General features: G+C 36.8%; 1 protein-coding gene across 43 annotated transcripts in view; it reads left to right on the forward strand.

Annotated features, from left to right (window-relative positions):
- The first annotated feature begins 2,236 nt into the window (after positions 1 to 2,236).
- LOC128658091 (calpain-8-like) overlaps positions 2,237 to 27,710 on the forward strand; it is a 268,397-nt gene continuing 242,923 nt past the window's right edge. For 26 of the 43 annotated variants that reach the window (XM_053712544.1, XM_053712549.1, XM_053712551.1 and 23 more), the window contains exons 1-2: positions 2,239 to 2,480; positions 23,544 to 23,613. In XM_053712544.1, coding sequence (XP_053568519.1) covers positions 2,289 to 2,480; positions 23,544 to 23,613 — 262 coding nt within the window. In that variant the 5' untranslated portion in view covers positions 2,239 to 2,288. Of the gene's footprint in view, positions 2,481 to 23,543; positions 23,614 to 27,710 lie in introns of all 43 variants that reach the window. The other 17 variants (XM_053712552.1, XM_053712565.1, XM_053712564.1 and 14 more) reach the window with 3 other exon arrangements.

The raw sequence follows: 27,710 nt of genomic DNA on the forward strand, positions 1-27,710 counted from the left end.
TTGCCCACTAAAAAAACCTGTATCCTAAAAAAAGATTGCCTTGAAAAGGGCATTTGGTTGGGCATTGCCCTAAGAAATGCTTTTGGTAGGGAAGTGTTCTAAAGTGAACATAGCTCTTTTGCCCATAAAAAAGTGCATTTTGTTGGACATTGCCCTGATAAGGACATTTGGTAGCGTCTTGTCCTAAAATCTAACAGCTCTTTTGCCCAATAAAAAACTAAAAAACCCTAACCTAAAAAAAATATCCTATCTTTAAAAAAAAAAGATTGCCCTAAAGTAATTTAAGCTCTTTTGGGCTAAAAAAAAATAATAATAAAAAAACCTATTAAAAAATCCCCAAAGTTTCTTCTCACCCAAACTAGACTCCCGCTCCTACGTGATCAGCTCCGGCGGCGCTCATCTTCTTTCTTTATGGTGACAGTCTTCCGGGGCGGTCCTCTTCATCTTCATGTCGGCAGTCCTTTTTTTTAAGAATAGTTTTTTTATAGTAGGCAAAAGAGCTGAAATCACTTTAGGACATTACTAAATAATCTTATCAGGGCCATTTTTAGTTTAGGTTTTTAAGTTAGGCTTTGGGGGTGGAGGTTACTTTGGTTTTAGATTAGGGATTATTGTGCCCTGCAAAATGTCCTTTTCAGGTTTTAGTGTTTGTATAGGGAACTTTAGTTTTAGGATAGGCATAACTGTTTTTGTTTTTTTATTTTGGTAGTGCTTTGTTTGTTTTTTTTGTAATGTGTTTTTTATTTTTTGTAATATTAGTGTTTGTGATTTTGTATAACTTAGGGGGTGTTAGGTTAAGTATCTTAAGGGGGTTAGCAGTTAAAGGGACACCTCAATTTTTTTCTTTCGTGATTCAGATAGAGCATGCAATTTTAAGCAACTTTCTAATTCACTCCTATTATCAATTTTTCTTCGTTCTCTTGCTATCTTTATTTTAAAAAGAAGGCATCTAAACTTTTTTTTGGTTCAGGACTCTGGACAGCTCTTTTTTATTGGTGGATCAATTTATCCACCAATCAGCAAGGACAACCAAGGTTGTTCACCAAAAATGGGCCGGCATCTAAACTTACATTCTTGCATTTCAAATAAAGATACCAAGAGAATGAAGAAAATTTGATAATAGGAGTAAATTAGAAAAAAATTGGATTCAGTGTCCCTTTAAGTAGTTAAGTAGTGTAGGGTTAGTTTGCGCTGGGGGTTGTGGTAGTTTAGGGGTTCATAGGTAAGAGGGGTGTTTGCTTTGGGGAGTTGTGGCAGAATGCTGCTTGGAATATTTCACCAGCATTGACACCCATTGCAATGTGCAGTAAAACACCCTCTGTGATGCTGCCATTAAACAATAATGTCAGCACTTTTGAATATTTTGCTGGCATCCTCAACATCGCATTGGATCCCTTTTGAATATATCACTGCCTTGCAGCACTTTTGATCATCAGGGACTTAGTATCCTTTGCTGAAGGAGAATCAATGCACTAATGGGAGATAGCCGAACACATTGGATGAGCCAATGACAAGAGGCATAAATGTGCAGCTACCAGTCAGCAGCTAGCTCCCAGTAGTGCATTGCCCCTGAGCCTACCTAGGTATGCTTTTCAACAAAGAATACCAAAAGAACAAAACAAATGATATAATAGAAGTAAATGAAAGTTAAATTTGGATTTTACCAAAACTAATTTTTTTTTTTTCTTTCATGATTCAGAAAGAGCATGTGATTTTAAACAACTTTTCAATTTACTTCTATTATTTTACTGGCTTCCTTCTCGTGTTATCCTTTGCTGAAAGGTTTATCTAGGAAAGCTCAGGAGCAGCAAAGAACCTAGGTTCTAGCTGCTGATTGATGGCTGCATGTATATACTGATTGGCATTGGGTCACTCATGTGCTCAGTTAGAAACCAGTAGTGCATTGCTGCTTCTTCAACAAATGATACCAAGAGAATGAGCAAATTGGATAATAGAAGTAAAGTGGAAAGTTGTTTAAAATTGTATGTTCTACCTAAATCATGGGGAAAAAAAAACTGGGTTTCATGTCCCTTTAAAACAACACTTTCAAGTTTGTAAATGGCAGCATGACAATGTGCTGTACCGTTATTACATAAACTTATTAGTAAATCTCATATTGCACCTTGTGACTCTGCTGTTCTAAGATGTTCTCACCCCTCCTATAAGGAGCTGGAGGGGATAGCTCTAAGCAAGGTATTCATGACATCTGGCTAATACTTTATATTACAAATCTGCCTACCACTGTGCAAACCTCTTCACTTGCTTTAGAGCTGCTGAACTACAACAACATGTCAGGTGCTGCTGCTGCTGCGGGTACTCATCAAACTCCACTGAAGCTTTCAGAGCAGGATTTTGAGGCTTTGAAGGCTCAATCCCTGGCAGCTAATACACTGTTTGAGGATGAAACATTCCCTGCAAATCCTTCATCCCTGGGAGTGAATGAACTGGGAGCAGAAGGAGTTGTCTGGCTGAGACCCTCAGTAAGTTAGCTATACAAATATAATATTATCATTATTGTCACGTGCTATTGCTACAACTGTCAATTTAATAGTACACATATTACATGATGTATCATTACAAATGTACATAATGTTACATTACGCTAAAACATCTAGCATTCTAAGTGTTTTTTAATACTGTCATAATACTTTTATGCTTTCTGATATGACTGATTAACCAGACACTAAACTCATCTCATTTTATTAAACACATACAAACAACATTACAATATACAGTCATGACTCATTATATTGCACACTTAACTGTATCCAAAGCAACTGATATACTTAAAGGAACTTTACACTTTAATATTTTCTCCCCTTTAATGTGCTCCCAATGATCCATTTACAAATCATTTACTTTTATTTTGATATTTGAAATTGCTGTTTTGCCCATTAAAACAACCACCTACTAGAATATTATCTATGAACACCGAGATTACAAGTTTTGCGTTAACAGGGGTGCGGTGCTAATGCTTAGTTTATGCTCACCGCTCACCAACAAACAACGCTGGTATTACAGGTTTTTTTCAACCCAGCGTTAGCCTCTAAAAAGTGAGCGGAGAGCAAAATTTAGCTCCACATCTCACCTCAATACCAGCGTTGCTTACGGTAGCGGTAAGCTGGCTAAACGTGCTCGTGCACGATTTCCCCATAGGAATCAATGGGGCAGTTTCGGCTGAAAAAAAAACCTAACACCTGCAAAAAAGCAACGTTCAGCTCCTAACGCAGCCCCATTGGTTCCTATGGGGAAATAAAAGTTATGTCTACACCTAACACCCTAACATGAACCCCGAGTCTAAACACCCCTAATCTTACACTTATTAACCCCTAATCTGCTGCCCCCAACATCGCCGACACCTGTATAATATTATTAACCCCTAATCTGCCGCTCCAGACACAGCCGCCACCTACATTATACCTTTGAACCCCTAATCTAACGCCCCCAACATCGCTGCCACCTACATTATATTTATTAACCCCTAATCTTCCACCCCCAACGTCGCTGCAACTATATTAAATGTATTAACCCCTAATCTGCTGCCTCCAACGTCGTCGCCACTATAATAAAGATATTAACCCCTAAACCTAAGTCTAACCCTAACCCTAACACCTCCCTAACTTAAATATAATTTAAATAAATCTAAATAAAATAACTACAATTAAATTAATTATTCCTATTTAAAACTAAATACTTACCTATAAACAGGGTTGCACCGATACTGATACTAGTATCAGTATCGGTGCCGATACCAAGTATTTGCATGAGTACTTGTACTCATGCAAATGCACCGATACTTAAACCGATACCTCCACTTCCTACCCATACGCTATCTTGTGGAGTTTTTTTAAAACTGCATGTTCCCATTTTATTTTAAGCTGTAGTGGAGACTCAACTGAAAATGGTTCACTTCTGTTCTACCAATTCAAATTGCTGTTGTATTGTATTATTGTAGGAGAGATCACTGTACCTCGTTCAGACAAACTTTTGAAAAACTATTATAATTGCTAGATTGCCTGTTATACTGCTAGTTCTTATCTTGCACAATTATGCTCAAAACATACTGTACTCTGAGGAACATCCTTATCTTATATGATTGCAGGAAGAGTGTTTATAGGAATTAACTTTTTTTTTTATATGAACACACATCTTACAATAATAGGACTAGATTTAGATTACATTTGATATATAAGCTTTACCAATGCTCTGTTCACATTTCCAACTCAATAGACTTTAATGGAGTTGGACATGCAAAGAGAGCATTGGTAAAGCTTACCACTCAAATAAAAGCTAGCCCATATTGTTGTTCCCCATGTTTAAACAGTGCACTGGTATATTATTTACTGTATTGCACTTTTAGTTGGTTGTTATATTACATTTGTTATTCATTGTTATTATGAAGATATTTTAATGTGATATTTTTATTTATAAACGTGTTCTTTGAAATTTTTGAGTCTTTACAACTTTGTGACAACAAGCAAATAAAACTTTTATTATTTAACCCCTTAACGACGCATGTCGTACAGGGTACGTCGCACACAACCTGGTCTTAAAAGACCAGCAACATACCCTGTACGACATTAGGGGTTTAAAGTGGCTGGAAGCGATCCTGCTTGCTTCCAGCTGCTTTCCGGTTATTGCAGTGATGCCTTGATATTGATGCATCCTGCAATAACACCCCTTGGCCATCCGATGCAGAGAGAGACACTCTGTGGCCCTCTCTGCACCGGACATTGATGGCCGGTATCGTTGGTGGGTGGGAGCCGACTTGGGAGGCGGGTGGGCGGCCATCGATGGGCCGGGTAATGTAGAGGGGGGCGGGAGCGGTGGGGGCGTGCGCGCGTGCACGGGGGGGCAGGGTGGGTGCGTGCACAGGGCGGGAGTGGGTGGGAACCACGACACTACAGAAAAGATTGTGTTATAAAATTAGGAGAAAGGGATATTTTAATTTTGAAAAAAAATCAATCGAAGGTATCTAGGAGGGGGTGGGGGGGTTGGTATTTGGTGGGGGGGAGAGCTACACTACAGAAAAGGGGAAAAAAGTACCCAAGATGGCACCCATTAAGGCTGAGGGGGAGGGTTAGAGAGCTGTTTAGTGGGGGATCAGTCAGGTTGGGGGCTAAGGGGGGGGTTCTACACAGCAGCATATGTAAATATGCTTAAAAAAAAACAAAAAAGCCTAAATATACCTTTTATTTTAGTACTGGCAAGAGAGCTGTTTGGGAGGGATCAGGGGGTCTGATGTTTCAGGTGGGAGGCTGAGCTCTACACTAAAGCTAAAATTAACCCTGCAAGCTCCCTACAAGCTACCTAATTAACCCCTTCACTGCTAGCCATAATACACGTGTGAGTCGCATCTAGCGGCCTTCTAAGTACCAAAAAGCAACCCCAAAGCCATATATGTCTGCTATTTCTGAACAAAGGGGATCCCAGAGAAGCATTTACAACCATTTGTGCCATAATTGCACAAGCTGTTTGTAAATGATTTCAGTGAGAAACCTAAAATTGTGAAAAATGTAATGTTTTTTTTTAATTTGATCTCATTTGGCGGTGAAATGGTGGCATGAAAAATACCAAAATGGGCCTAGATCAATACTTGGGGTTGGGCAAAGTGTGTGATAATAGTGCGCTGGTGTCAAATGTGGGGTATCAAACTCCTTACAGAATAGATTAGATCCTTCAATCTAAACAATTGGTGAAAAGAAAAAGTGGGTGTAGTAAGGGCGCTAGCTGCTAAAGATACCAAAAAGTTGTGTTATTTGAGAAATAAATTGATGTGCGAAAAATCTATAGAAACCTTATAATAAAGGCATAAAATTATTTAATTGGTATAAAAATATTTAATTTCACATAAAAAACACCATCATATGACTAGGCATAAAATATATAATACAACATTTAATAGAGATGTCTCTAATATGAACCACTATAATTAATTATTCAAGATGTACGTAGATTGTTACGGAGTAGACAGAAAATAGAGATACTTTGTACCTTTTCGGAGGCTTAATCTGTTTTCAGTTGTTAGATACAATAGTATAAATAAAATAAATACTATTTTCTGTGTTCTCTTCTCTCCTTGACAAGAATCTTGTTGTTAGCCAATATTGCACCGCTTCACTATTAAGAACTTGCCAAATTTAACACTTTATATCTTATTGTCAGCTGAAACGGACTCTTTTCCATAAAAATGAGCTCAATTATGAACACTTTGTAATTGTTTTTAATTTTTATGTAAACACTGACAAAATAGGAAAACCGTTTTGTCAAGAGATTTTTTTTTAATATTTTTTACATGTTTTCTCGTAAGGAATACAACCTAATATACAGAGAACACAGAAAATAGTATTTAATTTATTTATACTATTGTATCTAACAACTGAAAACAGATTAAGCCTCTGAAAAGGTACAAAGTATCTCTGTTTTCTGTCTACTCCGTAACAATCTAATAAGTACATCTTGAATGATTAATTATAATGGTTTATATTAGAGATGTCTCTATTAAATGTTGTATTATATATTTTATGCCTAGTCATATGATGGTGTTTTTTATGTGAAATTAAATATTTTTATACCAATTAAATAATTTTATGCCTTTATTATAAGGTTTCTATAGATTTTTCGCACATCAATTTATTTCTCAAATAACACAACTTTTTGGTATCTTTAGCAATACTTGGGGTTGTCTACTACACTACACTAAAGCTAAAATTACCCCAAAAAGCTCCCTACATGCTCCCTAATTAACCCCTTCACTGCTGGGCATAATACACGTGTGGTGCACAGTGGCATTTAGCGGCCTTCTAATTACCAAAAAGCAATGCCAAAGCCATATATGTCTGCTATTTCTGAAGAAAGGGGATCCCAGAGAAAAATTTACAACCATTTATGCCATAATTGCACAAGCTGTTTGTAAATAATTTCGGTGAGAAACCGAAAGTTTGTGAAAAAATTTGTGAAAAAGTGAACTATTTTTTGTATTTGATCGCATTTGGCGGTGAAATGGTGGCATGAAATATACCAAAATTGGCCTAGATCAATACTTTGGGATGTCTAAAATATATATATATATATATATATATATATACATGTCAAGGGATATTCAGTGATTCCTGAAAGATATTAGTGTTTTAATGTAACTAGCGCTAATTTTGCAAAAAAATGGTTTGGAAATAGCAAAGTGCTACTTGTATTTATGGCCCTATAACTTGCAAAAAAAGCAAAGAACATGTAAAAATTGGGTATTTCTAAACTCAGGACAAAATTAAAAAACTATTTAGCATGGGTGTTTTTTGGTGGTTGTAGATGTGTAACAGATTTTGGGGGTCAAAGTTAGAAAAACTGTGTTTTTTTTCCATTTTTTTCTCATATTTTATAATTTTTTTATAGTAAATTATAAGATATGATGAAAATAATGGTATTTTTAGAAAGTCCATTTAATGGCAAGAAAAACGGTATATAATATGTGTGGGTACAGTAAATGAGTAAGAAGAAAATTGCAGCTAAACACAAACACCGCAAAAATGTAAAAATACCCTTGGTCCCAAATGGACAGACAATGGAAAAGTGCTGTGGTCATTAAGGGGTTAATAATATCTTTTGAGTTACAGTTCTTCATAATTATAAAGAAGCTGTCTTAAATAATTAGTCAGTATTGTGCTTGGGACACTGTTAAAATTACATAAAAAAGTATCAGTAATTGGTATCGGCGAGTATTTAAAAAAGTATCAGTACTTGTACTCGGTCTAAAAAACATGGTATCGGTGCAACCCTACCTATAAAATAAACCCTAAGCTAGCTACAATATAACTAATAGTTACATTGCATCTATCTTAGGTTTTATTTTTATTTTACAGGCAAGTTTGTATTTATTTTAGCTAGGTAGAATAGTTATTAAAGAGTTATTAACTATTTAATAACTACCTAGCTAAAATAAAGACAAAAGTACCTGTAAAATAAACCCTACCTAAGTTACAATTACACCTAACACTACCCCTATAATTACATTAATTCCCTAAATTAACTACAATTATCTACAATTAAATTAAATAAACTAAAGTATGAAACAAAACAAACACTAAATTACAGAAAATAATTACAAGAATATCAAACTAATTACACCTAATCTAATCCCCCCAATAAAATAAAAAAGCCCCCCAAAATAATAAAAAGCCCTACCCTATACTAAATTACAAATAACCCTTAAAAGGGCTTTTTTGCAGGGCATTGCCCCAAAGTAATCAGCTCTTTTACCTGTAAAAAAAAAATAAAAAATACCCCCCCAACATTAAAACCCACCACCCACACACCCAACCCTACTCTAAAACCCACACAATCCCCCCTTAATGAAACCTAACACTAACCCCTTGAAGATCACCCTACCTTGAGACGTCTTCACCCAGCCTGGCACAAGTGGTCCTCCAGAGGGGCAGAAGTCTTCATCCGATCCAGGCAGAAGAGGTCCTCCAGATGGCCAGAAGTCTTCATCCAGGCGGCATCTTCTATCTTCATCCATCCGGAGCGGAGCGGGTCCATCTTCAAGCCAGCCGACGCGGAGCATCCTCTTCTTCCGACGACTCCCGAAAATGAAGGTTCCTTTAAATGACGTCATCCAAGATGGCGTCCCTTGAATTCTGATTGGCTTATAGGATTCTATCAGCCAATCTGAATTAAGGTAGGAAAAATCCTATTGGCTGATGCAATCAGCCAATAGGATTGAAGTTCAATCCTACTGGCTGATCCAAACATCTAATAGGATTGAGCTCACATTCTACTGGCTGTTCCAATCAGCCAATAGAATGCCAGCTCAATCCTATTGGCTGATTGCACCAACCAATAGGATTTTTCCTACCTTAATTCTGATTGGCTGATAGAATCCTATCAGCCAATCCGAATTCAAGGGACGCCATCTTGGATGATGTCATTTAAAGGAACCTTCATTCGTCGGCAGTCGGCGGAAGAAGAGGATGCTTCACGTCGGCTGTCTTGAAGATGGACCCGCTCAGCTCCGGATGGATGAATATAGAAGAGGCCGCGTGGATGAAGACTTTTGGCTGTCTGGAGGACCTTTTCTGCCCGGATCGGATGAAGACTTCTGCCCCTCTGGAGGACCACTTGTGCCCAGCTGGGTGAAGACGTCTCAAGGTAGGGTGATCTTCAAGGGGTTAATGTTAGGTTTTATTAAGGGGGGGATTGGGTGGGTTTTATTGGGTGGGTTTTAGGGTAGGGTTGGGTGTGTGGCTGGTGGGTTTTAATGTTGGGGGGTATTGTATTTTTTTTTACAGGTAAAAGAGCTGATTACTTTGGGGCAATGCCCCGCAAAAGGTCCTTTTAAGGGCTATTTGTAATTTAGTGTAGAGTAGGACTTTTTATTATTTGGGGGGCTTTTTTATTTTATTAGGGGGATTAGATTAGGTGTAATTAGCTTAAAATTCTTGTAATTATTTTATTTTTTTCTGTAATTTAGTGGGGTTTTTTCCCCGTACTTTAGTTTATTTAATTTAATTGTAGTTAATTTAGGGAATTAATTTAATTATAGTGGTAGTGTTAGGTTTAATTGTAACTTAGGTTAGGGTTTATTTTACAGGTACTTTTGAATTTATTTTAACTAGGAAGTTATTAAATAGTTAATAACTATTTAATAACTATTGTACCTAGTTAAAATAAATACAAACTTGCCTGTAAAATAAAAATAAAACCTAAGCTAGATACAATGTAATTATTAGTTATATTGTAGCTATCTTAGGGTTTATTTTATAGGTAAGTATTTAGTTTTAAATAGGAATAATTTATTTAATTGTAGTAATTTTATTTAGTTTTATTTAAATTATATTTAAGTTAGGGGGGTGTTAGGGTTAGGGTTAGACTTAGGTTTAGGGGTTAATACATTTAATATAGTGGCTGGCGACGTTGGGGGCAGCAGATTAGGGGTTAATAAATGTAGGTAGGTGTCGGCGATGTTAGGGACGGCAGATTAGGGATTAATAAAATTTAACTAGTGTTTGCGAGGTGGGAGTGCGGCTGTTTAGGGGTTAATATATTTATTGAAGTGGCGGCGATGTCCGTTCGACAGATTAGGGGTTAAAAACTTTAATTAACTGTTTGTGATGTGGGGGGGGCTTGGTTTAGGGGTTAATAGGTAGTTTATGGATGCTAGTGTACTTTTTAGCACTTTAGTTAAGAGTTTTATGTTACGGCATTAGCCCATAAAACTCTTAACTACTGACTTTTAAATGCGGTAGGAGTCTTGACAGGAGAGGGTGTATCGCTCACTTTTTCCAAGACTCGTAATACTGGTGTTATGCAAGTCCCATTGAAAAGATAGGATACGCATAAGGGAATTTGCTGTATGCTCAAGTCGTGGAAAAAAAGTGAGCGGTACACCTGTACCTGCCAGACTCGTAATACCAGCGGGCGTTTAAAATCAGCGTTGGGACCTCTCAACGCTGCTTTTTAAGGCTAACGCAAGACTCATAATCTAGCAGTATGTCAACAAGAGAAAGCAGCAAAAATCAGCCTCCAAGGGGATTCAACTAAAATAGCTGGTTTTGCTTATCGAGCCCTCACCCACAATTAAGATTTTAATACCAGATGATTGTCCTTTGCATATAAAAAGAGATAACATAAGCAGATCTGGTCTTCTTGCAGGTTTAGCTAATTTGTAAGGATGTGTTCTTAAGCAAAATGGCTGATGATTTCAATGATTAAAACCATCTATTACAAATACAAAAATAAACTTTAAGAAACAGTAACCATTGCATTTAATACTCTGCAGCTGGTATGACAAATCGTTGGGAACACATTATGTTGAAACAAATTTTACAATACAGTATCCCTTTAATTAAGGTAAAATTTAACTGACCCTGCGAAATCGTCACATGCATTAACTTAGATCAGAGAGTAAGCTCATTTATATCTGTCCCTAACTGACCGGAGTGAAGGTGACAAGTAGCATGAATTCCTTAAGTGGTGCATCTCTGAACTGCTGATTTGCAAAACCTTGAAAATGTTTCTAGCAAATTCGCCATGTTGAGATATTTTGAAAATATTTATTTTGTATACAGAAATTTGGCAATACAGTGCTTAATTGCTGATTTATTACACAAATTACAATTTACTTTAACCCCCTTTAAGTTTACAGTAACCATACTGTAATACTTTCCCACCCTCCTGAACCACCTATATAACTTTAATACAAGGAAATCATTTATTTACAGAGAAATACTTGTTGTTTTTATACTTTTTAACTCTGTGGAATTGTAAATTGTAAAGGGAACCAATGAAAGAAAGCTGGGTAAAAGTATTACAATAGTTACTAAAATATTAGTGGAAACAAAGATCAGATATACAAATATCAGAATTTAATTTATAGCATAGCCAATAAAAATATAGAAAATGGTATGGACTGAATAAATATATAATTAATCAATTGAATAACTGAATTAATATGTAGCCACCAATCAGCAAGCACTACCCAGGGTGCTGAACCAAAAGTGGGCCGGCTCTTAAGTTTACATTCCTGCTTTTTCAAATAAAGATAGCAAGAGAACGAAGAAAAGATGATAATAGGAATAAATTAGAAAGTTGCTTAAAATTGAATGCTCTATCTGAATCATGAAAGAATAAATGTGGGGTTTAGTGTTCCTCTAATCCAGAGCTTTCCAAACTTTTCATGTTGGTGACACACTTTTTAGACCTATATCATTTCGCGACACAGTAATTCAGTTGTACTGGCAAACAGGAGGTTAAACTAACTTGTTTTAAGAGATACGGACACATACATAAATTATATAATAACAAAATGTATTTACAAGTAACAGTATGTATGTGCAAGAATTAAACAAAAGTTTAATATCACCAAAAGCTACTTACTATTTTAATAGGATGTATAAGATTGATAGGATGGACACAATTTCTGAATATTTGGTGGAATATTAGATAAAGACACTGGCATTTCATCATCAAGCATTTTTAAGCTTCCCCTTCCTATCCCTATATCAAGAGCAGGAGCAGCAATGCACTACTGGGAGCTAGTTGCAAAAAAAAACCCACTGACTTCTGACTTCAGCTCAGCGTTTAAGTTGCCGCCCTCAGAGCTTGGTGAGTCCGATTGACTACTGCCCATGCTGCAAACACACTGCTGTCCCACTCACTAACTACACTTGCAGTCACGAGCCAATTAAGGAGACTACACATGCAGTCAGGAGCCAATGTGCCGCCAAAGCCACCAATGGCAATAGTTTCAGTTCCCACTGATCTGCACCAATAGGTTAAGATGATCTGTGACCCCCTAGGTATCAATCACGTGTCAACCATGTGATATGCATAGCAGGCAGACGAAAAAAAGTAACCAAAAAAAAATGTTTAAAAAATTTAAATTGTAAAAAATGAGTGCTGAAGCAGGGACACACCTACAAACTGCTGCCGACACACTAGTGTGTCCCGACACACAGTTTGGAAAGCACTGCTCTAATCTGATGGTTTTCAGTCCAATGATGTCTGTTTAAAAATGCTTTTTTTAAAAGGTGAAGAAATGTAAATAAGATCAATACCATTGACATCTATTGCTGACTCATGTTGCCAATCAGAATCAGTCCTTTATTCCCCATTACAGCTGTAGCATACCTATTTATACAAAAGCAATATTTTATAGGGACTTTTATTGATCACTTCTAATAAAGACGCACTGTAACTTACTTTATGTCATACAGGTGGTGAGAGTCCATGATCTATTACTCCTGTGAATTACTCTTCCAGGCCACTAGGAGGAGACAAAGATTGCCAAACACAAAGAGCTCTATAACCCCACCACCACCCTACTGGTAACTAGTCTAAGTTTTGCCTCCGCTGGTGAGGAAGGTGAAGAATGAAGATGTGCCTTATTTTCTTTTGTGAGAGGAGTTCTCAGACCCATTTCCAATCAGAGTGCAGTGTTTAATGGATAGATGTATTGGGAGTTTGGGGTTGTGATACATTTTTCACCTCATGGAAATTAGTCACAAGCCTTCCACAGGTGTCACAGGAACCTGTATTTTGCCTCCCCCTGTTGGGTAATTGATATACTCCTATTCCATATCCTCTGCTTTTATGTTTCAGCACTGGTTTGGCTTTTTACTAGTTTTATTCAGTAGTTGGGTACCTATTGATAAGTACTCTTTTTTGCTTATAGGGCAGTCCATTAGCCTATTAGGATATATGTTTTATATATATATATATATATATATATATATATATATATATATATATATATATATATATATATATATATTATTTTTAAACAATTGCTTGTTATTAGGATGTAGAGAGAGGCCGTACAGGATCAGATGCATATGTTAGACTACACCAGTATCACACAGGCATGATGGTTTAGTAATTATACTCACATGCTTTCTTGTATTTACAACCATAGGACATGGTTCACTTTCATTGGGTTTGGTTGTCACTAAGTGATGGGGGTTGGGTTTATGGGTATTTAAACACCTAATTCTCACAGTCTGAGGAAGGGGAAGGTTGTTCCTCGAAACATCACCAATAAATATACACAGATGACGAGTGCTGGGTCCATTAAATTTATTTTATATATATTGGCTTTATGAAGTTCTCTGTGGATTGTCTTTTTTTTTGGAAACAGGTTCTTAATAGTGGATATTGAGTTCTGTTGTCACTTTTCTTGCAGTAGTTCTGTACTGTTTGGACACAATCCTTGTTAGTGTTTATAGACCCTATCATTCAATTTTGGTTTTAGATCAGAATTCTTCTTCCACAATAACATCTTGCCATGCTTTCTGTATGCAGGCATAACTGTGGATATTGTTGCTCTTGAAACACCAAAAAATCTGGCTGTTATGGTTTCTGCTAGATGGGCTTCCATGTTCTTTGTATGTCTATCATCACCCATTTTACCAAATACTTGGAAAAACCAAACACAATTTATATTAAACTGGCATATAACCTAGAGAATATAAACAAAGAAAAGATAAACAAAAGATTATCTCAACATTTGCTGTTTTTTTACTGTAGCCTACACAAATAACATAACCCCTATAATAATTTTGTTTAATGTTGTGTAACCCCTATATGGTTATGGTGGAGATAAAACTGTGAGATTAAATTCACCATATCATTAAAGTAAGAACCACAAAGATTATTATATAGCCAAATCTTTAACACATCTAGGCAAGTTTTTTTCCTAGACCTGCTAATTGGCTACACAATAATCTTTGTGGTATTGCTAGATAGACTGCAATGTCTGCTACAAGAGGTTCAATTACTGTAGAAGAGGTATAAAGCCCAGTAGCCAGCAGATCAGGACTCAGCTGTTTCTAGGATTAAAGTGAGAAGTGTGTGTTCCAGATGAGAGCAGACTCAGACTGAAGTGGTATTAGGTAGAAAGACAGTCTGTGATACACAGAACCTCCTATAGGGGTACATTATACCACAGGCACCCTTGTGTGCTGTGGTGTTATCATGTAGTAAGGATGGGCTTATTAATAGTGATGTCGCGAACCTAAAAATTCCGGTTCGCGAACGGCGGACTCGAACTTCCACAACTGTTCGCGAACGGGCGAACCGCCATTGACTTCATTGCCTTCTAATTACCAGAAAGCAACGCCAAAGTCATATATGTCTGCTATTTATGAACACTTTGGGTTGTCTACTACACTACATTTAAGCTAAAATTAACTCTACAAGCTGCCTAAATGCTCCCTAATTAACCCCTTCACTGCTGGGCATAAAACACGTGTGGGTCACAGTGGCATTTAGCAGCCTTCTAATTACCAAAAAGCAACGCCAAAGCCATATAAGTCTGCTATTTCTGAACAAAGGGGATCCCAGAGAAGCATTTACTACCATTTATGCCATAATTGCATAAGTTGTTCGTAAATAATTTCTCTGAGAAACCTAAAGTTTGTGAAAAAGTGAACAATTTTTTTTTTATTTGATCGCATTTGGCGGTGAAATGGTGGCATTAAATATACCAAAATGGGCCTAGATCAATACTTTGGGTTGTCTACTACACTACACTTAAGCTAAAATTAATTCTACAAGCTGCCTACATGCTTCCTAATTAACCCCTTCACTGCTGGGCATAAAACACGTGTGGTGCGCAGTGGCATTTAGCAGCCTTCTAATTACCAAAAAGCAACGCCAAAGCCATATGTCTGCTATTTCTGAACAAAGGGGATCCCAGAGAAGCATTTACAAACATTTATGCCATAATTGCATAATTTGTTTGAAAATAATTTCTGTGAGAAACCTAAAGTTTGTGAAAAAGTGAACAATTTTTTTTTATTTGATTGCATTTGGCGGTGAAATGGTGGCATTAAATATACCAAAATGGGCCTAGATCAATACTTTGGGTTGTCTACTACACTACACTTAAGCTAAAATTAACTCTACAAGCTCCCTACATGCTCCCTAATTAACCCCTTCACTGCTGGGCATAAAACACGTGTGGTGCGCAGTGGCATTTAGCAGCCTTCTAATTACCAAAAAGCAACGCCAAAGCCATATAGGTCTGCTATAATGGCATGTCTGGCACACAGTGTTGGGGCAAGGGTCCATCTGACCACTGATACCTGGTCTGCAAAGCATGGTCAGGGCAGGTATATCACCTACACTGCGCACTGTGAAGCGGGCGTAACCCTTACACTACCTGATCGATACAACATCATACCTGATGTTTTAAAGCACGTTATTCCAAACAATTTAGGAATGTTAGGTGATTTATGCCCTTTATTGATTAAAACCAGACTCTGCATCGACTATGTAATTTTCCATGGGAGTTTTACCATGGATCCCCCTCCGGCATGCCACAGTCCAGGTGTTAGTCCCCTTGAAACGACTTTTCCATCACTATTGTGGCCAGAAAGAGTCCCTGTGGGTTTTAAAATTTGCCTGCATATTGAAGTCTATGGCGGTTCGTCCGGTTCGCGAACTTTTGCGGAAGTTCGCGTTCGCCGTTCGCGAACCCAAAATTTTATGTTCGCGACATCACTACCCATCAGTGTAAGAAAAAAAAAACATAATACAAAGGACAGATTATGAGTGGTGGGGTATTTAAGGCAGCCGCTCGCATGCTAACTCCACTAGAAATAAGCAACCCAATGAGTCCGTGGAAAAGTTTGTGTTTTAAAATGAGTACTAATAAAGGAGTTGATTTTATGAATATTCTCTTGCTCCTCGCTTATCGTTTTAGTGAATGTCGGATATTATATCTTCCCACTCCAATGCGATAGATAGATGATGGATAAATAGATAGATGAAAGGCAATTTTCTACTGATTTTGCTGTTTGAAGAAGATATACTTGTGAAATGCTTTCAGCTTTGTTTTTAGTGTGTACTACACATTTTAATAAATCTTTTCCAAGTCCTACTTGGGATATTTTATATCTATTGGTAATCCTGTTTGGTGATTTGATGATCGCTGGGAGACTTCCAATTTGTCTACATAAGTGACCTATCCTGTATGGTGATTTTCTGATTGCTGGGGGATATCCATTTGTTCCACACAAGTGACCTACTCTGATTCTTTTGTGGCTGCAGGTGAGCTTGCTAGGGAGCTCTTAATCCCAGTCTGCCTTAACTGCACTTTGAGATAAGCTCACTAACTATGTGAGTAGCCCATATCAGGGGACCTGAGAGAGGGAACTTAAACGCTAAAGTTATTGTGCCATTGGAGTACCTTCTTTTCTATTTTTATTACAATTTTCTACCAATGGCAGGCATGAGACCCCACATTTAGAGAGTTTCTCTCTTGCTCCTCTGTGGGCTGCATTTATCTTAATGTTGACAGATTCCTTGTTAGGAACATGTCTGCCATCATCAGCTGCCCGCATTTCGATTTCATAAGCAGATGCTTGTGCAGCCACGCCCCTGCTATATATTTTATGGAGGCAATAAGTACTCTAAAATTATTATTTTCTGAAAATTGCAGAGTGGTGTGACCCTTTATTCAAAAAGTGACAAAGGTTACAAAATGGCCTCCCTCACCCTATATAATCTACCTGCTGTCCACTATCTTACACTGAGGCTTCATAAATAATGTGCATGCTTTTTATGTGTATTGGGCAGATGCTGAATACTCTTCTAACCATTTAGTCTGCACTGCAATCCAATTTGTGCATAACTGGCAACTGACGAAACATAAACATGATTTGATTAGAGAAAAAAATGAGTAAATTGAGAACAAAGAATAAGTAACAATTCCAAATTGGTGCACTTTGTTCCCTCTAGCATAATAGTAAAACAGATATTAGATCTTCCCATTAATGCATTTAAATAAGTGTAAGTTTCTTTCTTGACTTGATTTAAGGAAATATAAATATTTATTAGCAAACATATTCAATATGATGGGTTAAGTTTCACTAGGCTGTGCATGGAGCATATATACATATGCCTATGCACCTGCATTCAAACACTGCCCTTGCTCAGAGAGCATGCATTGCATTGATGATGACATTTCAATCAACTCTGATGAAAATATGCCAGCACAGGTGTTTTAATGAGGTTCATAGGCATATGTGGGTATGCTCCATGCATAGTGAAAGCTGACACTTAAACCATCATAACTTTTACTTGAAGTATTTTTGCTGATACATGTATATTGGTAAACTTATTTGTTTCAAATAGGCATTTTCAGTACTTGACATTTTTTACCAAGCTTGTGACAACAAAATGGTAACATGAACTCAAAAAAGAGGCTGCAGTTTCCTTGCACACTCCATTTTATTTCTGTAAACTTGTATTCTTTTTTTTTCTTTTTACAAAACAAGCTTTATTCAAAATAAATGCAAAGGATACAAAAAAGGGTTATTTTAAATAAAAGCCTAAAACATAAGTGTTTAATGTTTTTATCAATCATGTAAGATTTTTATGTCAAAAAGAAAGAGAAATAGATTCAGCACTCTTTGAGAGTGTAATCTAAAATACTTTAAGTGTATTAAAAAATAAGTAGCAATATATTTTTATTATTTATTTTGCTCTATTTTCCTGTAATCTGAGTAAAAAAAAAAATGAGTTTTCCCATTCTGAGAACTACCAGAGCGTCACAACCCTCCCCAGGTGTTACATATCTGTTCCAAATTGATTAGATAAGATCTGCAAAACAACGTAGCCTTTGCTAACATAATGACTGTCATTTCTATTAACACATTTTGATTGGCTCCTCTAAATAAGGCAAATGGTGGGGGGGTAGTTTGGCTATTGAAAAACAATCACAGAGATTACGAGTTTTGCGGTAACAGGGGTGCATTGCTAACAAGCTTTTTTTTTTTCACCGCTCCCTTAAGACAACGCTGGTATTACAGATTTTTTTAAACCTGGCGTTAGCCGCAAAAAGGTGAGCGTAGAGCAAAATTTAGCTCCACATCTCACCTCAATACCAGCGTTGCTTACGGTAGCGGTGAGCTGGCAAAACGTGCTTGTGCACGATTTCCCCATAGGAATCAATGGGGCAGATTCAACTGAAAAAAAAACTAACACCTGCAAAAAAGCAGCGTTCAACTTCTAACGCAGCCCCATTGATTACTATGGGGAAATAAAATGAATATCTACACCTAACACCCTAACATGAACATGTATTAATTTTAACTAGGTACAATAGTTATTAAGTAGTTGTTAACTATTTAATAACTACCTAGTTAAAATAAGTACAAATTTACCTGTAAAATAAATCCTAACCTAAGTTACAATTACACCTAACACTACACTATCATTAAATTAATTACCTAAACTAACTACAATTAAATACAATTAAATTAAATAAACTAAAGTACAAAACAAAACAAACACTAAACTACAGAAAATAAAAAAATAATTACAATTTTTTTAAACAAATTACACCTAATCTAATCCCCCTAATAAAATAAAAAAGCCCCACAAAATAATAAAATTCCCTACCCTATACTAAATTACAAATAGCCCTTAAAAGGGCTTTTTGCGGGGCATTGCCCCAAAGTAATTAGCTCTTTTAACTGTAAAAAAAAAATACAATGCCCCCCACATTAAAACCCACCACCCACACACCCAACCCTACTCTAAAACCCACCCAATCCCCCCTTAATAAAACCTAACACTACCCCCTTGAAGATCACCCTACCTTGAGCCGTCTTCACCCAACCGGGCACAAGTGGTCCTTCAGAGGGCCAGAAGTCTTCATCCGATCCGGGCAGAAGAGGACCTCCAGACGGGCAGAAGGCTTCATCCAGGCGGCATCTTCTATCTTCATCCATCCGGAGCAGAACGGGTCCATCTTGAAGCCAGCCGACGCAGAGCATCCTCTTCTTCCGATGACTCCCGACGAATGAAGGTTCCTTTAAATGATGTCATCCAAGATGGAAGATTGAATTCCGATTGGCTGATAGGATTCTATCAGCCAATCGGAATTAAGGTAGGAAAAATTCTATTGGCTGATGCAATCAGCCAATAGAATTGAGATTGCATTCCATTGGGTGATTGGAACAGCCAATAGAATGCAAGCTCTATTGGCTGATCCAATCAGCCAATATGATTTTTCCTACCTTAATTCCGATTGGCTGATAGAATCCTATCAGCCAATCGGAATTCAAGGGACGCCATCTTGGGTGACGTCATTTAAAGGAACCTTCATTTGTTGGGAGTCGTTGGAAGAAGAGGATGCTCTGCGTCGGCTGACTTCAAAATGGACCCGCTCCGCTCCGGATGGATGAAGATAGAAGATGCCGCCTGGATGAAGCCTTCTGGCCGTCTGGAGGAGGTCCTCTTCTGCCCGGATCGGATGAAGACTTCTGCCCCTCTGGAGGACCACTTGTGTCCGGCTGTGTGAAGACGGCTCAAGGTAGGGTGATCTTCAAGGGGGTAGTGTTAGGTTTTATTAAGGGGGGATTTGGTGGGTTATAGAGTAGGGTTGGGTGTGTGGGTGGTGGGTTTTAATGTGGGGGGTATTGTATTTTTTTTTTACAAGTAGAGAAGCTGATTAGTTTGGGGCAATGCCTCGCAAAAAGCCCTTTTAAGGGCTATTTGTAATTTAGTATAGGGTAGGGAATTTTATTATTTTGTGGGGCTTTTTTTATTTTATTAGGGGGATTAGATTAGGTGTAATTAGTTTAAAAAAAATTGTAATTATTTTTTTATTTTCTGTAATTTAGTGTTTGTTTTTGTACTTTTATTTAATGTAATTGTAGTTAATTGTAGTTAGTTTAGATAATTAATTTAATGATAGTGTAGTGTTAGGTGTAAGGAGTAACCACCCCAAACATACAGGTTTTGGGGTGGCAAAAGGGCAATTTATGCGTATTAGGAGAAACTGCTCCGAAGATAGTGATTTTCTCCTAGAGAGCAGCAAATTTAAAGAGTCTCTATTACAGAGAGGATATCGTCCCAAGACAGTAAATAGAGCACTCTTAGAAGTGTCACGAATGGATAGGGCAACACTTATAAATAATGAAACCACCAATCGACATAAACAATTTGATCTTTCAAGACCCACCTTCTCTACTACTTATAGTCCTCAATTTAATGATATTTGTGGCATTATTAAGAAACATCTGCCAATAGTGTCAGCTGAAGATAGCCTGAAGGACTATGTAGAAGGAGGTTGTAACTATGTATCTAGGAGAGGATGTACTATTGGTAATTTAATATCACCTAGTCAGTTGAAAAAAACGGGAACATACACGAATAGTTGGCTCACAATGAAAGGCCACTATAAATGTAATTTTACAAACTGCATTGCCTGTTCACATGTATGTATTGGTCAGACTTTCCAATCACGTGTTACTAATAAGGTGTACACTCACGAAAGTTGTAGTACATGTCGCAGCACATATGCTGTTTATCTTATTGAATGTACAAGCTGCAGGCTACAATATACAGGATGTACCACTAGGGAGGCAAGGACTAGAGTAAGAGAGCATCTAAATGATATCAAGAATAACATTGAATGCTCAGATCTGTCTAGACATTTCATCTACTGCCATAATCAAGATGTAACCTCCTTTAGTTGGCAAATAATAGAGTTAGTAAAACCCAGACCAAGAGGAGGTGATAGAACTAGTCACCTCCTGTATAGAGAAGCTTTCTGGATTTTCCAGTTACAAACAAGAAAACCAAAGGGTTTAAACATTGAGGGGGATGTCATTAATTTCTGGAAAAAGATTTAAATTTCAGTGCATTATTTGTTTCTATAATTATGCAGAAGTATTAGAGTATAGATGCAGGAGAACGGTTCATTTTTAGTGTTTAAAGGCTAGATACCTTCCCCATACGATAACAATACTTTTTTTCATATAGCAATTTTTAGATTAACAAGATGAGTCATCTACATGATACACCACTGTTTATTGTGCCAGATACCTTATATTCTAGTAATTAGACCACACAAGATGTTAAGTCTGGAATCCAGGTAGTTATGATAATATGATATTTTCTATCCCCTTTTTTCTTTTTTCTTTTTAAACCTTAAATTCCTGAACATTTCCAAACATTTTGCTAGTAAGGATCAGCGAATTGTAAAAGCATATAAAGTTAGTTGGTTTTTTAAATATGACATAAGTTATATCATCTAAATAAGGATTAAGTAAATAATAAAACACATAGTATATATAAATGTTTTACAAATAAGATTATAATATCTACACTTAACTTATAGTACTCATAATAGAGATGTACATATGTATTATATCAGGTATAACTAATAACCCACAACAATAATGCCGGAAATGAAAGAGTTAAAATCCAATGCAAGTGTTAGACATTTCAGTAATTAACGTTTCGAACAAATGAAATCGCAGCAAATCTCAGGAGCCATTTTGGCTATTGTGTATAAAAGAGGGACACTTACAATGTGAATTTATGTCTATGAATAAGGCCAGGGGGCCGAAACGCGTAAGACAGCTTAAGGGATGAGCTGTGATGTTATGATTATCTGCTTTTTATTAAAATAAAGCTTTGACTTTTTAGCGCAAAATTCGACTCGCTGGTGTTCTTGAACTTTTTGTAATTGTAATTTAGGTTAGGATTTATTTTACAGGTAAATTTGTACTTATTTTAACTAGGTAGTTATTAAATAGTTAATAACTATTTAATAACTATTGTACCTAGTTAAAATAAATGCAAAATTGCCTGTAAAATAAATATAAACCCTAAGATAGATACAAATGTAACTATTAGTTATATTGTAGCTAGCTTAGGGTTTATTTTATAGGTAAGTATTTAGTTTTAAATAGGATTAATTTATTTAATTGTAGTAATTTTATTTAAGTTATATTTAAGTTAGGGGGGTGTTAGGGTTAGGGTTAGACTTAGGTTTAGGGGTTAATACATTTAATATAGTGGCGGCGACGTTGGGGGCAGCAGATTAGGGGTTAATAAATGTAGGTAGGTGTCAGCGATGTTAGGGACGGCAGATTAGGGGTTAATAAAATTTAACTAGTGTTTGCGAGGTGGGAGTGTGGCAGTTTAGGGGTTAATATATTTATTAAAATGGCGGCGATGTCCGGTCGGCAGATTAGGGATTAAAAACTTTATTAAAGTGTTTCCGATGTGGGGGGGGGGCTCGGTTTAGGGGTTAACAGGTAGTTTATGGGTGTTAGTATACTTTTTAGCATTTTAGTTAAGAGTTTTATGTTACAGCGTTAGCCCATAAAACTCTTAACTACTGACTTTTAAATGCGGTAGGAGTCTTGACAGGAGACTCGTAATACCGGCGTTAGGAAAGTCCCATTGAAAAGATAGGATACGCAATTTACGTAAGGGGATTTGCGGTAAGCTCGAGTCGTGGAAGAAAAGTGAGCGGTACATCTGTACCTACCAGACTCGTAATACCAGCGGGCGTTAAAAAGCAGCATTAGGCCCTCTCACCGCTGCTTTTTAAGGCTAACGCAAGACTCGTAATCTCGCCGAAGGGTAGCAAACATGGTGGTAATACATTGTATTCATTTTCAGCCTCACACAGTATATACATTTATTGCAAAATTGCAAACAAAAATAATATTAATAATAATTACAAGGTACTTATTGTCCCTTTAAGTAATTGGAATTTTAATATTGTGATAAAGAATTTAGAAAACTGTGAAGTTTAAAGTAATGGTAAACTTCAGTGATTCCAACGGTAATATTTGTAATGAATGATTAAATGAGGGGCACTTTCAATCATTAAAACAAATGTAGACGTTTCATTTTTAAAATAATACACTTTTAGTGTAGCTAAACATCGCACAGTTCCTCCGCCCACAACTCATACTCTATTTGTGTCTTTGATGAGGAATCCGGGTTTATCCAATCGTTGCGTGCCCCCTTCGGCATCCAGCTTGCGAACATTAACCCCCCCCTGTTTTGTATACGCTCCAATCAACTTGTTATCTGGCCCCAAATGTTCTTGTAATGTTTACTTTGCAATTGTTAGATTATGGTATAATGCGAATTAGCATTGTATAGGTTGTGGTAGGAGGTCTGGTGGTGTGCAATGAAGAGGTTACTGTAGTTTCACTCTGAACTGTTTTTGTTGTCCTTTAGACCTTTTCTCACAATTGAACTTACTGTATGTTATTGTTAATTATTTATAGGACATTAAACCTAACCCTCAGTTTTTTGTGGATGGAGCAACTCTTGCGGATGTCCGACAAGGAATTCTGGGCAAGTAACAATTTTTGTTCTGCAAATAAAGAACACCTGCACTACACAGCAGCTTAGCATTTATTAAAGGATCATTGAATGCAGTAGAATTGCATAATTAACAGGTGCATAATAAAAAGACAATGCAATAGCACTTTCTCTGAATTTTAAACAAGCAGTAGATATTTTCAGACAAATTTCAAAATTGACTTTAATTTGCCATCCTCCTGTATCATGTGACAACCATCAGCCAATCGCAGACTTGTATACATACACACATACATATATATATATATATATATATATATATATATATATATATATATATATATATATATATATATATATATATATATATACTCACACACACAAACATACTGTGAATGTGAACTCTTGCACATGCTCAGTAGTAGTTGGTGCCTCAAAATATGTGCCTAAAAAAAAACTGGGCTTAATTTAATAATGGAAGTAAATTGGAAAGCCTCTTTTATAAGAATCATGAAAGTTTAATTTCTCCTTTAGTGTCCCTTTACTTGCAATCAGTAAATTTTCATTGAATGCATTAAAGAGACATGAAACCCCCCCCCCAAAAAAATGTCATTGCTCAGGCAGATAATACAATTTTAAACAACTTTCCATTGTATTTCTATTAGCAATTTTGCTTCATTCTCTTTATCTTTAATTGAAGGAGCAGCAATGCACTAATGGGAACTAGCTGAACATATCAGTAAGCCATATAAGATGTGTATTTGTACAGCTACTAATCAGCGGCTAGTTCACAGCTCCTGAGCCTACCAAGGTTTGCTTTTCAACAAAGGATACCAAGGGAACAAAGCAAATTAGGGGCGCGATCCGATATAGATCGCAGTTTGCGGCACAAGCAAGGGAACCGGCGTCGCCCGCAGTTTCAGGTCGCAACTCGAGCTATCCCATATAAGTCGCCGTCAGATGCTAACGTGCCGTAAGTCTGACAAACCAGCGATGTCCAGAAATCTGCGTAAGTACAAATTTCTGGCGTCACCAGTGACTTGCGGCACGTTAGAAACTGCCGGCGCCTATAAAACCTGACTAAAGTCTAAAACACCCGCACTGTCTAACACGCCTCCCTAACATAGCCCGACAAGTCTAACACGCCTCCCTAACATAGCCCGACACGTCTAACCCTCTATCCGCTATCCCCCCTCACTATCCTAACAATAAAAAAGCTATTAACCCCTATACCGCCGCTCCCGTACCCCGCCGCAACCTAATAAAGTTATTAACCCCTAAACCGCCGCTCCCGTACCCCGCCGCCAGCTATATTATATCTATAACCCCCTAAAGTGAGCCCCTAACACCGCCGCCATCTATATTAAAATGATTAACCCCTAATTTAATCTACCTACCCCGCCGCCAGCTATATTATCTATATTAACCCTAAGTATATTATAGTTAATATAGGTATTACATTATATATATTAACTATATTAACCCTAATTATATTAGGGTTAATATAGTTAATATAGTTACTATAGTATTTATATTAACTATATTAACTCTATCTAACCCTAACACCCCTAACTAAATTTATATTAAATTAATCTAATTCATTTATAAACTAAAATATTCCTATTTAAATCTAAATACTTACCTATAAAATAAACCCTAAGATAGCTACAATATAATTAATAATTACATTGTAGCTATGTTAGGGTTAATATTTATTTTACAGGTAAATTGTTAATTATTTTAACTAGGTATAATAGATATTAAATAGTTATTAACTATTTAATATCTACCTAGTTAAAATAATTACCCAATTACCTGTAAAATAAATCCTAACCTAAGTTACAAATACACCTACACTATCAATAAATTAAATAAACTACAAACATCTATCTAAAAATACAATTAAATTAACTAAACTAAATTACAAAAAAAAACAAACACTAAATTACAAAAAATAAAAAAAGATTACAAGATTTTTAAGCTAATTACACCTATTCTAAGCCCCCTAATAAAATAATAAACCCCCAAAATAAAAAAAAATGCCCTGCCCTATTCTAAATTAAACAAATTTCAAAGCTCTTTACCTTACCAGCCCTTAAAAGGGCCTTTTGTGGGGCATGCCCCAAAGAATTCAGCTCTTTTGCATACAAATACAATACCCCCCCCCATTACAACCCACCACCCACATAACCCTATTCTAAAACCACCCAAACCCCCCTTAAAAAAGCCTAACACTACCCCCCTGAAGATCTCCCTACCTTGTCTTCACCACACCGGGCCGAACTCCTGATCCGATCCGGGCGATGTCTTCCTCCAAGCGGCAAAGAAGAATTCTTCCTCCGGCGATGTCTTCCTCCAAGCGGCAAAGAAGAATTCTTCCTCCGGCGACGTCTTCCTCCAAGCGGCAGCAAAGTCTTCATTCTTCCGGCGGCATCTTCAATCTTCTTTCTTCGCTCCGCCGCTGCGGAGCATCCATCCCGGCCGACTACTGAACTTGGAATGAGGTACCTTTAAATGGCGTCATCCAAGATGGCGTCCGCAGAATTCCGATTGGCTGATAGGATTCTATCAGCCAATCGGAATTAAGTTAAAAAAATCTGATTGGCTGATTCAATCAGCCAATCAGATTCAAGTTCAATCCGATTGGCTGATCCAATCAGCCAATCAGATTGAGCTCGCATTCTATTGGCTGATCGGAACAGCCAATAGAATGCGAGCTCAATCTGATTGGCTGATTGGATCAGCCAATCGGATTGAACTTGAATCTGATTGGCTGATTCAATCAGCCAATCAGATTTTTTTAACGTAATTCCGATTGGCTGATAGAATCCTATCAGCCAATCGGAATTCGGCGGACGCCATCTTGGATGACGTCATTTAAAGGTACCTCATTCCAAGTTCAGTAGTCGGCCGGGATGGATGCTCCGCAGCGGCGGAGCGAAGAAAGAAGATTGAAGATGCCGCCGGAAGAATGAAGACTTTGCTGCCGCTTGGAGGAAGACGTCGCCGGAGGAAGAATTCTTCTTTGCCGCTTGGAGGAAGACATCGCCGGAGGAAGAATTCTTCTTTGCCGCTTGGAGGAAGACATCGCCCGGATCGGATAAGGAGTTCGGCCCGGTGTGGTGAAGACAAGGTAGGGAGATCTTCAGGGGGGTAGTGTTAGGCTTTTTTAAGGGGGGTTTGGGTGGTTTTAGAATAGGGGTATGTGGGTGGTGGGTTGTAATGGGGGGGGGGGTATTGTATTTGTATGCAAAAGAGCTGAATTCTTTGGGGCATGCCCCACAAAAGGCCCTTTTAAGGGCTGGTAAGGTAAAGAGCTTTGAAATTTGTTTAATTTAGAATAGGGCAGGGCATTTTTTTATTTTGGGGGTTTATTATTTTATTAGGGGGCTTAGAATAGGTGTAATTAGCTTAAAAATCTTGTAATCTTTTTTTATTTTTTGTAATTTAGTGTTTGTTTTTTTTTGTAATTTAGTTTAGTTAATTTAATTGTATTTTTAGATAGATGTTTGTAGTTTATTTAATTTATTGATAGTGTAGGTGTATTTGTAACTTAGGTTAGGATTTATTTTACAGGTAATTGGGTAATTATTTTAACTAGGTAGATATTAAATAGTTAATAACTATTTAATATCTATTATACCTAGTTAAAATAATTAACAATTTACCTGTAAAATAAATATTAACCCTAACATAGCTACAATGTAATTATTAATTATATTGTAGCTATCTTAGGGTTTATTTTATAGGTAAGTATTTAGATTTAAATAGGAATATTTTAGTTTATAAATGAATTAGATTAATTTAATATAAATTTAGTTAGGGGTGTTAGGGTTAGATAGAGTTAATATAGTTAATATAAATACTATAGTAACTATATTAACTATATTAACCCTAATATAATTAGGGTTAATATAGTTAATATATATAATGTAATACCTATATTAACTATAATATACTTAGGGTTAATATAGATAATATAGCTGGCGGCGGGGTAGGTAGATTAAATAAGGGGTTAATCATTTTAATAGAGATGGCGGCGGTGTAAGGGGCTTACATTAGGGGTTAATAATATTAATATAGCTGGCGGCGGTATAGGGGGATTAGATTAGGGGTTAATAATTTTTATA

Source organism: Bombina bombina, chromosome 4 (genome assembly GCF_027579735.1).
Source record: "Bombina bombina isolate aBomBom1 chromosome 4, aBomBom1.pri, whole genome shotgun sequence".
In the NCBI taxonomy this organism is placed as follows: Eukaryota; Metazoa; Chordata; class Amphibia; order Anura; family Bombinatoridae; genus Bombina; species Bombina bombina.